Genomic DNA, 16696 nt, shown 5'->3' on the forward strand with positions numbered 1-16696 from the left:
TCTGGACTTCTCCACCAGAAGTCTGAGTGATTTTGACTTCATTACTTTATTACTCGGGACGGCTGCAGGTGCATACTGAGCGTGCATGCGGCGACAGCGGAAAGGAAAACTCTCCTTTAACAGGAAGAAAGCTCCAGCAGAACCAGAGCAGACAGGGAGTTTCCACGTCACCTTCAGCAGCTCATCCAGGAGGGAGGCTGAAGCTCTGGGGTCAAAGGTCAATCAGGATCTATTAGAATCAATCAGAGGTTAAATCTCTTCATTTAATTGGTTTGCAGCTTAAACATCACATTTAAAGTCTGAATGAAAAATAATTAACTGGAGCAAAAAACGGATTTCTTCTTGTTTTCATTTGTTCAGTTCTTTTTTAAATCTCTTCTCAAATTATAAATGCAGTCTCTTTTAATAAATCTCTTTTGCAAATGTGCTGGTAATTTACTGTTATGTATTTTAAACATAGCTTGCAGAATCCAACAGTCCACCAAGTCGTGAAATTTCATTAATCATGTCATCATGTAATCATGTCACTTCATAACATGAGTCCAACCTGCTGCGACGTTCCAGAAAATAAAACGGCTCTCTCAGGAACAAGCTGTTCTAAAAGCTTGGAATTAAAAGTTCAGAAATGGATCTGTGGCTTTTTTATTTCGGTCCAAACTCGGCTCGGCTGCAGCACGTTTGAAGACGGGGACCGGCGCAGCGCGGCAGATTTACGACCGCAGCCGAGGGCAGCCAATCAGAGCGCAGCGTTTCACTGGCAGGACGGCCGGCACGGCACGGTCAGGGGTCACCGACGGGGTCAACCTGATGGAGGTGACTGCCAGCCCTGCACTGCAAAACATTATTACTGATTCCCTCAACTCGCTGCCTCCAAATGCTTCAGTTTTTATTAAATTAACTGATTGAGTAACATTAACTGGAGCAGTTTTAGGGAGCGAAGCTTCATAAATCTGGGTTGTAATTACCTAAACAGCAGCCAGATTAATTTATTTTAACTTGAGCTATGGAAAAAGAAAATTACTTGATTGAAACAGATCCTGGCTCCTGATTTTTATTTGTTTCTCCACTCAGACTTTTATGGAGGCACATTAGAGCCATTAAACAGAAAAAGAGTAATTTTGAAAGAACAAAGCTCAGAAATGTTTCAATTTTTGAAGCTCCAAAAATTGAACATTTTCAGCTTCACAAGCCCAGAATGTCTCAAAAGTTTTTCTAGAAAATATGTGAAAAACAAAAAAACAAGTAAATTTGGAAAGAAAACCCAGAAATTGTTAAATTAATCTCTAAAATGTTCTATAAAAGGGACATTTCTGAGCTCCAAAAGTCAAACTTTTGTGAGAAAAAAAACTCAAATTCTGAGATTTCACATTTTTTTCTAGAAAGACGTTTTCTGAACTTGAAAAGTAAAAAAATAAAATAACTTTTTTTACTCTTCAAGCTCAGAAATGTTTGTGTTTTTCCTAGAACTTTTTTTAGACTAATCTCAAAATTTCAGTTTTTTTCTCTGACAAATTTTTAACTTTTGGAGTTCAAAATTCATTTTTTAAAGTTTTTTTTGTTTGTTTTTTATTAATCTCAAAATTGTCTCACAAATTGACTCCTAAAACAGGAACAAAAAACCACCAGTGAGAAGGGATGAATGGAAATAAAACTGATAAAAAAAGACGAATAAAATAAAAAAAACCCTGAAAATAACTCAGGATCCAAGTCGAGCTTCAATCAACAAAAACTTTTACTTTCAATACTTTGAGAATTTTTAGAAACAACTTCTTACTTTTGGTACAGAAGAAAATAAAAGCAACTGAAAAAACAGAAATCAATCCCGACTTTAGTCTCAACATTTTGAAATACTCAGAATTTGAACTTTTTTTCAAATCAACTTTAATCTCAGATTTTTTCCGGTGGTCCCAACCGTCTCTGTAGTTTCACTTTTAATACATTTTTTTTTCTTCTTCTTTGGACTGAGTATTTTCTCTGCCTCTGCTGCGTTTGGTGATGAGTCCAAAACTAAGAGCAGAATTTCAGACATCAGTTTGCACTTTTCAAACCCACTGGAGCTTCTTTAGGCCAGAAGGATGGCTGGAGGAGGAGGAGGAGGAGGAGGAGGAGGTGCCGGCTCCGAGGGAGGAACAGATGGATTGATGCATGAATAGATCCGGGGGGAATTAGGATTTGCATCGAGCAAAGAATGGGGAGCAGAGGGAAGAAAGGAGCTGGAACATTGAGTTCCTTCAGTGGTCAAAAAAAGAGCACGATGTACATCCTTTAGCTGGAGGAAATTTCCCCTGCAGAGACGCATCATTAAAACCCTGCTGCTTTATTGTCCTAATTAATCTCTTCATTATCACCAGATTTATGTCTCCCAGGATCCTGTCACGCCCCTCAGTTTCTGGAAACTGCTTTTATTTGTTGTTGTTTGGGTCGAAGGACTGGTTTGTGACTAAAACGTTCCCAACGTGTCCCTCCAAAACAAGAGCCGGAGGAAGCGGGAGCAGAACCCGCACATATGTCGGCTTTGATTCCATCAGCTGCAGAGAGCAGCCTGGATGTTCGGCTCGGTTCTGCAACGAACCCAGTCAGATTAAATCATTACGCAGTCATTCATTCCACGGAAAAGCTGAGTTTTTTCTGTTCTCTCAGCAGAGCGTGGATTACAGCTTCAAGTCGGAGTTTGGGGCTGGTAATGTGATAAAACTGTCATTTCTGAGGAATGCCGGACGGATGGAAGCGCTGCGAACAGCGCCTTCTAGCGGCGAGCTCAGCAGCAGGCGCCCAGCTTCAGAACACAGCGGGAAAAGTTGCGGATTTCTCCAGAGTTTTGCATTAAAAGCGGAGAAAATGCGGTCAGAACGGCGGTTTGCAGCAGAACAGCGCAGCCCTGTGCGCACTTTGCGCTCCTTTGCGGCTAAAGCAGCGCAGCAGAACCTGCTTCCCTCTGGACGCAACAGGTGCTGCGGAGTTCAGACAGGATTTGCACACAAACCGGGAAGAAATGCAAACAGTGGGTGGGGTGTTCCCAAACTGTTCCCTGAACTTTTGCTTTCATTTGCGCTGACAGGAGACAAACTGCGGGGATTTTCGGTCGAACAGAAAACATCTCCACTCTGATTTCTCTTTCACTTTTTGTGCGTAAACGTCAGAAGCTGCGCGTGGTTCGGTGGTTTTGTTTGCGGGATCCGCAGGTTTTGCGCATCAGTTGAGCCGCCGCTCGGTGGCTCGGGGTGAAACTGGGATCCTCCTCCTGCTGGCCGCCGGCCAGGCCGGGAACAAGTGCGCCTCCCTCTGCTGCTGCTCGCTGTATTCATGGTCCCGGGTTTGCTCGGCTGTTTTAAAAAGGCTCTGCAGGTCTGCAGCTGATCAGTCTGCTGAGGAAAACTGCTGCTGCTGCTGCTGCTGCTGGAGAAAGTCTGCAGGAGTCCAACAGGAAGGAGAGGCTGCGCAGGACCGCCGCTGGTTTGGTTTTTTACTCCCAGAGAGAAAAACTCCTGAAGCCCAGAGAGAACTCCTGCTGTTCATGACGGGTTTACTGGAGAGCTGCACTCCTGGATAAACTGTGAGAATCGGATTATCTGCGCTGAGTCCGTCAGACCGGGAGGACTGAAGATGTTCCTGAGCTGCTGCCTCCTGCTCACCATCATCCTGGGGCTCTCCCGCTGCTCGGCCTCCTACGTGCCCTGCGAGCCGTGCGATGACAAGGCGCTGTCCATGTGCCCGCCGGTGCCCGTCGGCTGCCAGCTGGTGAAGGAGCCGGGCTGCGGCTGCTGCCTGACCTGCGCGCTGGCCGAGGGGCAGGCGTGCGGCGTCTACACGGGCACCTGCACCAAGGGGCTGCGCTGCCTGCCGCGCAGCGGCGAGGAGAAGCCGCTGCACGCCCTGCTGCACGGCCGCGGCGTCTGCACCAACGAGAAGGGCTACAAGTCCGCCGCCGCTGCCGCCGGAGCCGCGACCGGAGGTAAGCCGGCCCGAGGAAATGCAAACTGCTCTGCACCTGTAACCAGCTAGTTGAAATTTAAAATGTTTACAGTTGAAAATGAATAATTTTGGATTCAAACATTACATTTTTTTCCACTTTTACTTTGCTAAATTAATTTTGTGCAGTTTCTTTTATTACACTGCAAAATGTATGGAAGAAAAACAGACTCAAAAAGCCTTTTTTAGTTTCCTTTTTACAGTTGACTCTTTTCTGGTTATTTGTTGTGCCGGCCCGAGCAATATGTAACTGCTGCACCTGTAACCATTCAGCCTCAGTTTCAAACCAAATTTCAACCATTTAGAGTTAAAAATTATTCATTTTGATACAAGAACTTTATCTTATCTTTATATTGACACATTTTTTGTTGTTAAAATGTATGGAAGGAAAATACCTCCAAGAAGCCTTTTTTTCCTTTTTTTACAGTTTACCATTTCTTTTTGCGTGGCAGTTTGTTGTGCCGGCCCAAGGGATATGCAAACTGATCTGCACCTGTAACTTCACAATGTCATTCAGTCACTTTTGTTTTTACAGTTCATTTTGATATAAAAATCACTCTGATCAATAAGATTTACACATTTTTTTTTTAAAAAAAAGAAAAATGTAAGGAGTGAAAATGGCTACAAAACCCAGATGCACTTTTTGTTGTTTGTTTGCAGTTGATTTTTCTTTTGTGTGATGATTTGTTGTGCCGGCCCAAAGAATAAGCAAACTGATCTGCACCTGTTGCTACATGTCTTGATTTATGTGAAATAAATGTCAAATGTATGGAGGGAAAGTAAAGACAAAATTCTAATGTATGATTTTTGATGCACTTTTTTAGCTTTGCTAAAATCAATTAAAATTATTTTTAGGATATTTTAAACCCAATTAGACATTGTTTTCCTGTGTGAGGTTCTGCATTCTGAAGTTTTGCATCACAACTGATACATTTGCAAAAGATGCAACTTTTCCCTGTGCCTTTAGCATAATTGATATGTTTTGCATCCAAGCGTTTAAAGGGACAGCACAGCGGTTGGTGGGTTTAGCTGGAGGTGGATCCCAGGGTCTGTTTCTGCCCCGGGCCCCATGCGGATCGGATGCAGCCCTGCTGGATGAATAACTGAAGCTGGAAGTGAAGAAGCGACGCAACGTGACTCATGTGGTCGTTTTAGAGCGTGGTTGTTATGGTTTGTGTCGTCGCATCTCATGAATTTTCATTGCTCACGTTTTTTCCTCTTTATTGAGTTTGTAAAGCATCGTTCGTGTGGCTCAACGATGATGCAAATTGGGTTTGCAGGCCGCCATGCCTGGCTGTTCAGAGTTGGATTACCACTAAATCTGCGTGTGTGAGGCTGAGAGATGGAGCCATTTGTCTTGAATGATTTAAGGTGCGTCTGTCACTCTGGGGTTTCATCGGCTCACAAGCAACTGGATCCAGTTGGTCCAGACAAAGGTTTCAGAACGAAGGTGTTCTGTTGTTCTAAATATAACCTGGCGTTGTGTGAAGCATCAATCGCTATCTGACGTCACATGAAGCCAGAACTGCCTGTCAGAAACGTGTGTGTGTGACTCAGGCGGGGCCGTGTGGATTGTAGTTGGTGGTGATGACAAGTCAGGCAGTTTTACACCCAGAAACCTTGGAGTCTGAATGCTCCAGAGGACGCTCTGTTCACAAGCTAACGTCAGCCAGATAGCCGTCAGCCAGCTAACCATCAGCTATCTAGCCGTCAACCAGCTAACGTCAGCCAGCTAACCAGACAGCTAACTGTCAACCAGCTAACGTCAGCCAGATAGCCGTCAGCCAGCTAACCATCAGCTATCTAGCCGTCAACCAGCTAACATCAACCAGCTAACCATCAGCTATCTAGCCGTCAACCAGCTAACTGTCAGCCAGCTAACGTCAGCCAGCTAACGTCAACCAGCTAACCGTCAGCCAGCTAACCGTCAGCCAGTTAACCGTCAACCAGCTAACCGTCAACCAGCTAACGTCAACCAGCTAACGTCAGCCAGCTAACGTCAACCAGCTAACGTCAACCAGCTAGCCCCCTACAGGTGCAGGTCAACAGCCGGCGGTGTCTGCTGGTTTTGGTTTGATGGAAGTTAAAATCGTCACATTTCTACTGAGATTCACTGAAGATAAAAACCAATCCGTCGATACAAATCGACATGCTACGTCTGCTTTTGTTTGACCTGCTTTAGCCCAACGGAACGATCTTAAAATTAGACTGTTTTGGCTAATTTGTCCCCATGCAAAGCGGCTTAAAGTTGCTCAACCAATCAGATCCAGTTGATCAACTTTTGAAGTTCAGACGTCCCCGTAGGCAATTTTTCGCCCCAGATTCCCGAAACAAGGGAACCTGTTTCAGGGTCCCCCAAGTCTTAAGTTCATCTTGGGAAATGGTCTGATGACGCGACGGTTTGACTGACGATGTGCCAAGTAAACCACATTTACTTGTTGGTGTTTGTAGGTTGGAAAAGTTCAGGTGTTTTTCTAGTTGACAGATTTTCACGCTGATTTTTGTCCTGACTTCTCCCAGTATGAAAGCTGGCCTGATTTTCAGGATGATCTTGTTTGATTTTCCTGCTGTGTGTTCGGAGCGTTCTGCTCTGGTATCAGGGATATCGACATGTTGGATTGTCTTGGTGCGATATCAGCCCATTGAATGTAACATGTAGCCAATCAGAAAGCAAAGTGACAGAAACATGGAAAGGAATCAAAATACACCAAAGACAGAACAACTAGAAAGTCCAGCGTATCGGTTTTTCTGTGAAATGTTGTCAAACTATCGCTGTTGCTTCTTCCCAGTCGGTCATGTTTGGTTACTCTGAACTCACGTTTGAGATTTTGTGAGATTTCCAGAGTAACGTCTGAATTTTGGTGATTTAAACCAGTTTGAGACTTTTTATCAAGTCGGGGTTTTGAAGATGTTGCCATGTGAACCAGGCGTGAGGCCTGGGGTCTCTCAGGTTGGACTTGGCCTCTGCTGGGTGAGACCCTTGGTTTTGTTGGGTCGATTGGTGTGAGGAGTGCCGGACGGATTCCTGGAGGCAGACGCCTCTGCAAACCTGTCCTGAAGAGGGATGAGTGAGTCCAGACCATGGACGGATGAAGTGGACTCCTGTTTGTTTGTTGAACCCGGTTCGGGTTCGTGATGCTTGTCCGTTCTCCTGGAGGCGTCCGGTTGTGGACCGGCCAGCGCCTGGTTTCTGCTGCCGACCAGCTGGACCAGCTGAGCGAGGCAGACCAGGAGGAGGAACCGTGAACTCTCACGCCTTCCCATTAGTTCCTGCTTTCCTCCTGCGCTGGGATCCCAGTTGCTCCGTGTTGGTGTGTGCTCCGTTGGCTCTGCCAGTGACTCAGACCCGGGGAAGCTTGCCAACAGATATGACTTCATGGCAGCAGGCCTTGTACCCTCGGGGCTTCTGAAAGGGCCTTATGTTTCAACAGATTTCTCTCTGCCAAGAAGCAGAGGATGATTAAGAAGTAGTTCCTACGGCAGAATGTTTGCAAAGCAACAGGAAACCTGCAGCAGAGTCTCACCCTGCATGTGCAGCGTTCTGCAGCGAGACGAGGCCGATCTCACGCCACTCTGGCATTAATATTTACAGCCATCAGCAGATGAGGCGGCCGCAGGCCTCCAGTGCTTCATGTTTGCATGAGAACTTCACATATGTACGGCGGCACCAGAGTGTTCCTGATTAGCATGAAGGAGCCGCATGTCGAAGCTCCTCGGCTTTTAGTACCGACATCTGTTCACACGACCAGAACGCAGAACATCGTCCAGTCAGGCGGTCAGACCATCAACCTGACAAACCCGTCGGGCCAGAATGCATTAATGAAACCCATTAAGCTTTAATAAATGTCTGCATCTATTAAGTACTTCTTAAAATTTAATATCAAATATCTTTGTGATTTTTGCCATCTTGTGACTTTATAAATATTTGTGAAAATTGTACTATATGACAGTAAATGTAGCTTTTTGTTCGCTCACGCCGCTAACGCTGAGGCAGCCATGCAGAAGTGTGAAATACTGCCACCTGCAGGTCGGAGTTTGTCACTTAAATCAAATGTTTGTGACCAACTTTGCAATAAACTCAATCATGAATTTCCATGAAAGCCTGGAGATTGATTGATGTAATTAAAAACTGCTTTGATTTGGTTGCAGCTTCTTTAAACGTCTCTGTTGCCGTTGGTTCCCATCAGAAACGTGTTTCTGTTCCCATAATCAGCAGGAATCAGTGAAAGTTTCTGTTTTTTGTTTCTCAGAGGGTTTCCTGTTTTCACTTCACCAGAACAGAGCTGGAGATCCTGCAGCTTCTAGCTGCTAACAGAGTGAGAGTCGACATGAACCTTTTGACCTCCATGATTGTAGACGCAGCTCTGAACCTCCAGGATGTTTGGCAGCGATGCATCCTTCTCCTCTGGTGAAGGAAGCAACGTTTCAGGGAAATAACATCCACAGTTCATGAAATTCATTCAGCAGTTGCTTTTATCTGGAGCTTCTGCAGAAAAATATCCAAAGAAGAAGAGTGGATTAGGTTTTCTGCTTTGGGCTCCTCTCAGCCGGACCTCCACCACCTGCACTGAACAGATCCGCTGCATGTGTCAAACTCAAGGTTCAGGGGCCAAATCTGGCCGCCGAAGCTTCTTATGTGGCCGTCTAGATTCCAGACACCAAATAACATCATTCAGTTTCTGTAGTTTTTCATGCAAAACCAACAGATGCTCACATTTTTCTGCATAACTGTGAGCTGAATGCAAATTTTATACAAAAATGATGAAAATGATCATTTCCTTTTACAGTGCTGCTGCCTGTACAAAAAGTCACGTTTATATACAAATACTGCAGAATTCATTGCAAATATTTCTGAGTTAGAATCACAAAATCTGTGATTCTGATTGCAAACAATCACAAAAATCCTGAAGGTGCAATCAGTGTGAAAATGTATTAAATATGAAGACGTCCTTACTGAACGCAGACAGAGCTCTAAAGTTTTGACAGTTTGTTAAAGGGCATTGTGCTGCAGCCGGCCCTTTAAGAACATCCATGGTGTTGAAAGTGGGAATGAGCTCGACGCTTCGCTCCGGATCCTCCAGATTTGGAGGATTTATCTGGAGGTTCGTCTGCTCAGAAACCCGTCACACCCAGTAATTGCTCTGCGGTGGTGGAGACCCAAGCAGACGCTGCCTGCATGTGTGCGGCTTGTTGCAAACCCAAATATGGGACAAGACCTCAGACCAAAATTAGCCGAGTCCAGCAAAGCAGCCCGGCCGTAAGCAGCTGCTACAGCAGCAGCAGCAGCAGCTACAGCAGCTGCAGCTGCAGCCCGGCCGTAAGCAGCTGCTACAGCTGCAGCCCGGCCGTAAGCAGCTGCTACAGCAGCAGCAGCAGCAGCTGCAGCTCTTACTTCGGGGACGCGCTGCCTCCTCCTCCAGTCCTGTCGTGAAATGAACGACCCTTGAATTGTTCTGGTTGCTGTTTATACTGTGGATTCAGAAAAGCAGGAAACTGTTTGATTCCAAAGGAGAAGTTCTGAGCTCACAATGAGGCGCTTCCTGTGCACAGATTCACAGCACCAACCTCCGGATCAGAACCGGATCAGAACCGGCTTCACTGATCCGACCAAAACCTCGTCTTTTCAAACTTTCCTGACTTTCAGCTGCATCAAAATGAGAAAAATAAATTACAACATTCTTAGTCTGTAGTTTAAAAAAATAAATAAACAAATATTGAATATAACAATCAGGCATAACATTATGACCACGTGCCTGGAAGCCCAGACACGTCGTTTCTTTACATGTTCCTTTCCAAACTCTGCAGGTCTGCATGTTTCCTGCTGCGCTGCAGCGTTTTCAGGCTGAAGCCTTCAAATATTCAGCGGCGGCGGCCCCGTCATCCTGCGGGATGGTTTACTGTCATTGTCCTCTGCGCGCCCTGCGGCCCTCAGGCTCGTTGATCTCCATTCACTGCTGTCTTACATCTGGTAAAGATGTAATTTCAGAGGCGGCCAATCAAAGTGGGCCGCGGCGGACCGGGAGCCGCGGAAACCCAGTGAGCGCTGGGAGAACCGGACCCGCCTCTTTCCGTCCTGATGCAGCGCAGAGAGCAGGGGCTCGTCTTTCACTGCTGGCCCGCAGGCCAAGAGGAACCTGGGATATTCATGAGGCCTAATTGTGTGCAGATGTTAATTTTTAAACAGGACTATCAGGTGCGGCGCTGCTCAGCGAAGGGCTGCAGCTGTCAGGAGTTAAACCAGACCCGGAGCCCGGAACAGGCCCGGTACCAGAGCATGGAAAAACTGAGCTGCTTTGCAACGGATTATTAACGCTTTTTTAAATTTAAATTGAGATTTCTCCTTAAAGGGGCAGTAACGTTGTTTTGCAGGCACATGTTGCCATTTTATAGCACAATCTAGTCACCATGTTACCTTCAGCTGTTATAAAAATACTAAAAATGTAAATCAGATATAACTTCAAAGAAATAACACTTTGAAATTGGGTCTCTGTCTCTTTAAGAAGTTCCTGCTCTTTCTGAAGCTCCGCCTCCAGGAAGTCATCTCAACATGGCTCCTCTATTAACCCTTTAATGCTTTTAACTGAGCAGCAGCTCCTGTCATGAGCTCAGCAGCTGTTTGCTAATTGCTCCTGGCTAGTCTGAAGGAGCTGAGAGGGGGAGGAGTTTCAGCTCCAAGGCGGGGCTTGGTCCACCCAGGCGTACAGTTTAACGGTTGCCATGGAGATTAAAGGACTTCTCAAACATGAATCAAAGCAACACTGCAGTTTGTTCTGATGAGAGAAAAACATTCAAACATGAAAAGGTAAAAAACCTGATTTTCCATGATACTGCCCCTTTAAGTCAGTGAGCTGTGTGTTTAATTTATGGCCTTTTTTGTTCTGCTGCAAATGAAATTACACACGAAACAAGAATGTGTGTAAAAAAAAAAGAAAGACCTTGTTTTCAGCAGCCGTTTTATGGCCAAATATGTGGCATTTCAATCCAAATTATTGGACTGTAGCGCAGGAGTAATGAGTTTTTCCACAGCGGTCACATGTAGGAATGCTTGAAGTATTTATTTATAGCGAGTGACAGCCTGGCAGTCTGAGCGCGGAGACACAGTGATGTATCTAAACACGAAGCCGGGCCTGCCAAGTCATGAGTTGTTAGATTCATTTCAGAGACGGGGAGCAGAAGCCAAGTCCTGATAATCAGCCCCCCGCCGGTCCCTCCGCTCCAGACGCTCACGCTGGGTCAGGCTGCTCCTCTTTAACCCAGAAGAGCAGCGTTTTCCCTCCCTACTCGACCCGGGTCCGTGTTCGGTTCCGACAGTCCCCTGTGGTTCTTTGGGTCTGACACGCCGCCGGGTTTCCTTACCGGATAAATATAACCGGGTCATCCGCTGGCACCGCCGCCACAACAGCCCTGCACTTCGGGCCCAGCCGAGCCGGGAGGGCGGAGGGGTGTGTTGGGGCGGGGGGCCGGTTCTGTGGCCTTAAAGGACCCCTGGCTGGGGGTCCGGTCTTAAGAGGCCGAGCCCCAGAGACAGGAGGGGGCGGGGATCTCCACTGGGGAAAACTCACATTTAAACCTGAAACCCAAGCGGCACTGGTTTGATTCGCGTCTCTGTTTACAGATCATATTCTGACTGAAATATATTCCTGCGACCCACTGATATCTGGTCCATGTCTGCCAGCGAGCCGCACCAGAACCGCAGCCATGGGGAACCGCTAGCTGAAAGTTAGCTGCACTAACTCTACAGCAGTAGTCAACACTAGCTCAGTTAACAATGAGTACAAAGTCAACGTGTTATTTAGCATTAGCTCATGCTAAAATGCTACATCAACTTGTCCAAGCTAGTGCTAAAGAGGAAATGGAACTGCTGCCAAACAGCCTTTATTCACTTCAAAATAAAAGCATAAATATGAACATCAAACCACTTGAAGAATCCTCAACAGTCAATAACCAAAGATATTGAACTTTATTCAAAGTTTACAAAGTAAATTATGTTAAAATTTATCCAAACTAATTTAGGTGAACTAAACATTTCTAAAGTTAGCAAAAAATTAGCTCCGCTCTTAGCGCCTTAGCTGCTCACCAGTTCAGCTTGATGAGTTAGCGTAGCTTGCTAACAGATATTTAAGTATTGCTGCTTTTGGAGAGAAAATCCTATAACATCTGTTGACTCACCGCTGCAGAATATGGATGAATTTCTGTTTTCATGCTGTTTATTGCTTTGCCTCCTGTTTTGCACAAAGACGCATCATTTCTGCCCTGATGCAGCAAATCCTCCAGTTAACATCAGTTTCTCCTGCCAGTCGGTGTGAGTCGCTGTAACGGCGTTTCGCTGGTGTCGTCCTGCAGATCGGGAGACGCGGGTGGACGTGGACATGACTCCGGACGTTACGGGCGTGGTGCCGCCAGCCAAGGTGCCGCTGCATCCCAAAGACATTGTGAACAGTAAAAAGGTGATCGCAGTGCGCAAAGAGCAGAAGAGGAAGCTTGGCAAGCAGCGCTCCTTCAGCTCCGGCGTGGATTATTCCCCCATGGACATCGACAAGCACGAGCCTGAATTTGTAAGTTCTGTTGTGGACGATTATTGATGTGGGATTTCTTCTCCACTATCTGACACCTTTTAAAGGTTTTAAATGCTGGTTTTTAATGAACTGCTGAATTTTTCTGAAGGGTCCCTGTCGGAGGAAACTGGATGGGATCATCCAGAAAATGAAGGACACTTCTCGGGTCATGGCGCTGTCTCTGTACCTTCCCAACTGCGACAGGAAAGGGTTCTTCAAGCGCAAACAGGTGGGTTAGGCAGCAGTTAGCAGAAGGTTTCTTCTCCAATTTTATACCCACATCCTTTCTACATCTGGAGCAATCATTGCCTCACACCCAACCAGTGAGGCACACGATTAAATCTTGAGTAAACATTGCTAATAATTCAGTTTAGCAGGTGCAAAGCACTGACAACCTTCTGATTTATCTTTTGCACTATGGCAGAGATTTGCTGATGAAACCCAGATAGAAATTCAGTTTTAAGGATGAAAGGATTTGTTCTTGACGTTTCGTGGCGCAGAACCAACCATTGAAACGTCTTTATCAGGGTTTAGTGGGACCTGGGTGTGATCAGGTTTCCTCAGGGATGATGCAGCTTTGGTGGCAGCTGGTATGTTGTTCCTCCACATAGGAAAGCAGATAAGACTGGATTTAAGGACCTGGGGAGGTTTGGGTGGGTGTTTGTGGTCAGTGCAGGTCAACAGGGTATGGACAGAGTCCTTTTGGTTGCTTTAGCACCAAACATCCATCCACTGGTCACCGGTTGGCTCATCCGTCCATGTGTACCGGCTCAGTCCTTACTCGGGGCTGGTGGACACCTCCACTGGTCAGAGATGTGGCTTTACTGAACCGCTTCCATCAGAGCGGTCGATCAGCCTAACGTACATGTTGTAGGGCAGTCAGAGGAAACCCAGAGGAAGCCCCGATCTGGGCCACCTCAACATGTCGAACAGATCCTATAGTTTTCTAAGCGTTTTATTTAACTTTTAGGTCACTGGCGTGAGACATGCATCATAATTCTGCTCCAAGAGACGACAGATCTGGTGGACCTGGACGTAAACAGAGGCTGAAGCAGCTTCTATCAGCGACGGCCATTTCCACCTCCATAGGACAGAGTGCTGCTGTGTGACAACTATGTTGTTCTTCTGTGCATGCAGGTCGCTTTGGGGTCTCAAACTGTTCACACCGAGCTCTGATTGCAGTTGCATTTAATTAGCATGAACGACCAGGCAAAAAATAGATACTGGAATTAAGCAAAATGTCGGCGCTGAGCATCAAGACCTGCTGTGTGACTGTAGTTAAAACACCATAACGTCTATAAGATCTGTACAGATCACAGGTCAGGAAAAGGGCAACTAATGTGACTGCAGATCCCGCACATGCTGGACATGAACTGTTTAGTCTTTAGCCTTGAAGTCGACGCTACAGAGGCAGTTTCTCTGAACAGTCAGTGCTCAGGCCAGTGAGTGTGGCTGCTGGGTTAGCCCGTCTCTTCAACTGCCTTTAGCTGTGCTGCAGACATGCGGCCCAGTACACCGTATGCTTCTGTTTGCTTTGTGTTCGTTTCCACTGAAACTATCCTGTTCTCTGGTTTTGCAGTGCAAGCCGTCTCGCGGCCGCAAGCGGGGCATCTGCTGGTGCGTGGACAAATACGGCGTCATGCTGCCAGGGACGGACTACAGCGGGGGGGACATTCAGTGCAAAGACCTGGAGAGCAGCATCAACGAGTGAAAGCCCCGGCCCCTTCCCCCCGCCCCCATAACCGTCACATGACCCGGGGCCCACGCATCTTCTGAGTCACACCTGTACGCTCCGCCCTCTGCTCACACCAACAACCTGAGAGACACAAAGAAAAAGCACTATTCTCTGATTAAGGAGACCACTTCGGATCCCCCACCTCTTCATTTGACTGTAAAAAATTCACCACAAGACGAAGAAGGAGGAGAAAACTGACCCAGCTGCGTGTCGTGGGACTGAGAATTGGCTGAGAAATGATTGGTTTCTGGTTTTTCTGGGGGGTTTTCAGAGCACTTATAGAAAGGGGATCCTGTTTAGAAACCTGTGTGACGCGTTGGTGTGTTACAGAGCGAGCCCATTTCAGAAACAAAACCAGCAGCAGAACGTTGTATTTCCTCCTCTTGTTCGATCGTCGCCAACCCGACGGCCCTTCCTCTCCAACGCAGCGAACGTCTTTGGGACTCGGAGCGTTCAGACGGTCGCAGACGAACACGTGAGCGGCTCTTCGACCACGTAGCTAGCCTGACATGCCAACTGTGCCTATGAAGCTGCCGGGCGGCGCCACGCAGCTCCGCTGGTCAAATCAAAGACTCTCAGCTTCAGCGACGGGAAGCACGTTTGATTTTTCCGAGTTGGGATTGTTTTTTTCGGGGGCGGGGGATCGACCTTGCCGATCGGGCCGTTTCCTCTCTGACTCTTTTTTTGTGGTTTTATTTGTGATTTCTTTGCCTTCAGTGAAGTAAAAGACCGCCCTACGTTTTGAGCCATGTTTCCCCGTCAGTACAACATATTCATGGTGTATTACTTTTAAATATTCTTTGAGGGTTTTTCCTGTAGAGAAAAGCCAGATCATGTAAAGAAAACAAAGACTTTTTGCCTGTAAAGAATTGGAAAGTGTCCTGTTACAGCAGCTCACAGGGCAGTGGGAGCTTTCTGCCTTTTTCTCAGCGGAGCGCCGTGAGAACACGACATGAGCAGGTCTCCGGACCCGGTTTCTCCTCTCTGTGCCTTCCTACAAACAGACTTAAGCACTGGTGTGAAAGCGACACCAGGGGGCAATATTCAGGACGAGGTTCGAGGCTAACAGAGAAGAACGATGAATGTGGTCGGTCCCTTAAATTCAGTCCAGCTCCGTTTGTCCGTGTTGTTTCAGAACCTCCTGCTCTTCCTTTGACGACTTAATAAGCTAAGATTGTCACTTTTTCTGTTTTTATGTGAATGCCAACGATTGACGGGGAGTTAGACGGGAAGCTGAGGAATGTCGGTTAGTTGTTTTTCCTGCGAATGAGAGAGGGAATGCGTGCATCCAGGGGTGCTGTGCAAAAATCCCCAGTCATCCCTCGTTCCTTTAACTTCTGCTTTTAAACAATCTCTTTTAGTCTTTAAACTGGTTTTATTGAGCGGTTCTCCACTTCCTGAAGGGTTTTCATTGTGTTTTACGACAGACTTTAGTTGCTTGATGTTTTATATTTCAGCCGTCTTCTAATCATTCAGGTGTAACAGCAAACAGTTTGACATGCAGGAAATAGTTGATGTACAGATTTCTTAGCCACAGAGTTGTTCCCTCTAATATTGAAAAAACAAACAAACAGTATATTAGTTTCTGTTTATTTTTCATTTTAATTCTTGGGAGATTTGACACTTTTTTCCCTTCTGGGACCCAAAAGGGAACCCTAAAGATTCATCTTCAAGTCAAGTTACATCTTTCAGTGGTGGGCGCTAACCAAGGAGCTAGTTCTGGTAACACAGAAGCCCTTCACCAACATGCTAGTTAGCAGAGGCTAATGTTACAGTGCTACCTTCAATTCAAATTACATCGGCCCTTGGAAGACTTCAATCCTCTGGAACCAATTTAATTTTGAAATGTTGCCATAAGATTGTGAAACAGCTGTTGTTAAAGAAAGAAAACTGAAGTGCTGCGTAACAGTCTTTATTAACTTCAAAATAAAAGCCTGAATACCTGAAGAATACGATAATCAAAACTTCAACATAAATGTCCAACTTTATTCAACTGAAAGTTTATAGAACAATCAAGGAAATTAGTATTTCAGAATTAACCCAAAAACATTCACCTAAGGGAAGCTAAGTATGCTAAAATGCTACATCATGGTATTTAGCTGAAGCTAATGCTAAAGAACATGACGGTGGAGTCAGTCGATATCCAAAATTTCAACAAAGATGTTGAACTTTATTCACGGAAAAGTTTAGGAATCAGTCAAGTTTGGATTAATTTAAGGGAAGCTAAGTTCGCTAAATGTTCTCAGTTAGCTAAAGCACTAAGCTAAAACTTAGCTCCACTATTAGCAGAAGTGTGCTAAAGGAGATCACAAGATAGTTTCCATTTAAAACCCATTAAGATTTACACTAGCATTCATGGATGGTATTTAATCAACCAGATTGGGCAAATTATGAACTCGATTGATAAAAGGAGCTAAAGAGAAACGTCAGAAAACTG

General features: G+C 45.9%; 1 protein-coding gene across 1 annotated transcript; it reads left to right on the forward strand.

Moving 5' to 3' along the window:
- Positions 1–3603: 3603 nt before the first annotated feature.
- igfbp5b (insulin-like growth factor binding protein 5b) lies at positions 3604–16129 on the forward strand. Its single transcript, XM_007552251.2, has 4 exons — positions 3604–3952; positions 12313–12524; positions 12634–12753; positions 14104–16129. Exons 1-4 carry the CDS (start codon positions 3604–3606, stop codon positions 14233–14235), a joined length of 813 nt encoding a protein of 270 aa, XP_007552313.1. The 3' UTR covers positions 14236–16129.
- The last annotated feature ends 567 nt before the right edge of the window (positions 16130–16696 follow it).

Source organism: Poecilia formosa, unplaced genomic scaffold (genome assembly GCF_000485575.1).
Source record: "Poecilia formosa unplaced genomic scaffold, Poecilia_formosa-5.1.2 Scaffold47, whole genome shotgun sequence".
Lineage (NCBI taxonomy): Eukaryota > Metazoa > Chordata > Actinopteri > Cyprinodontiformes > Poeciliidae > Poecilia > Poecilia formosa.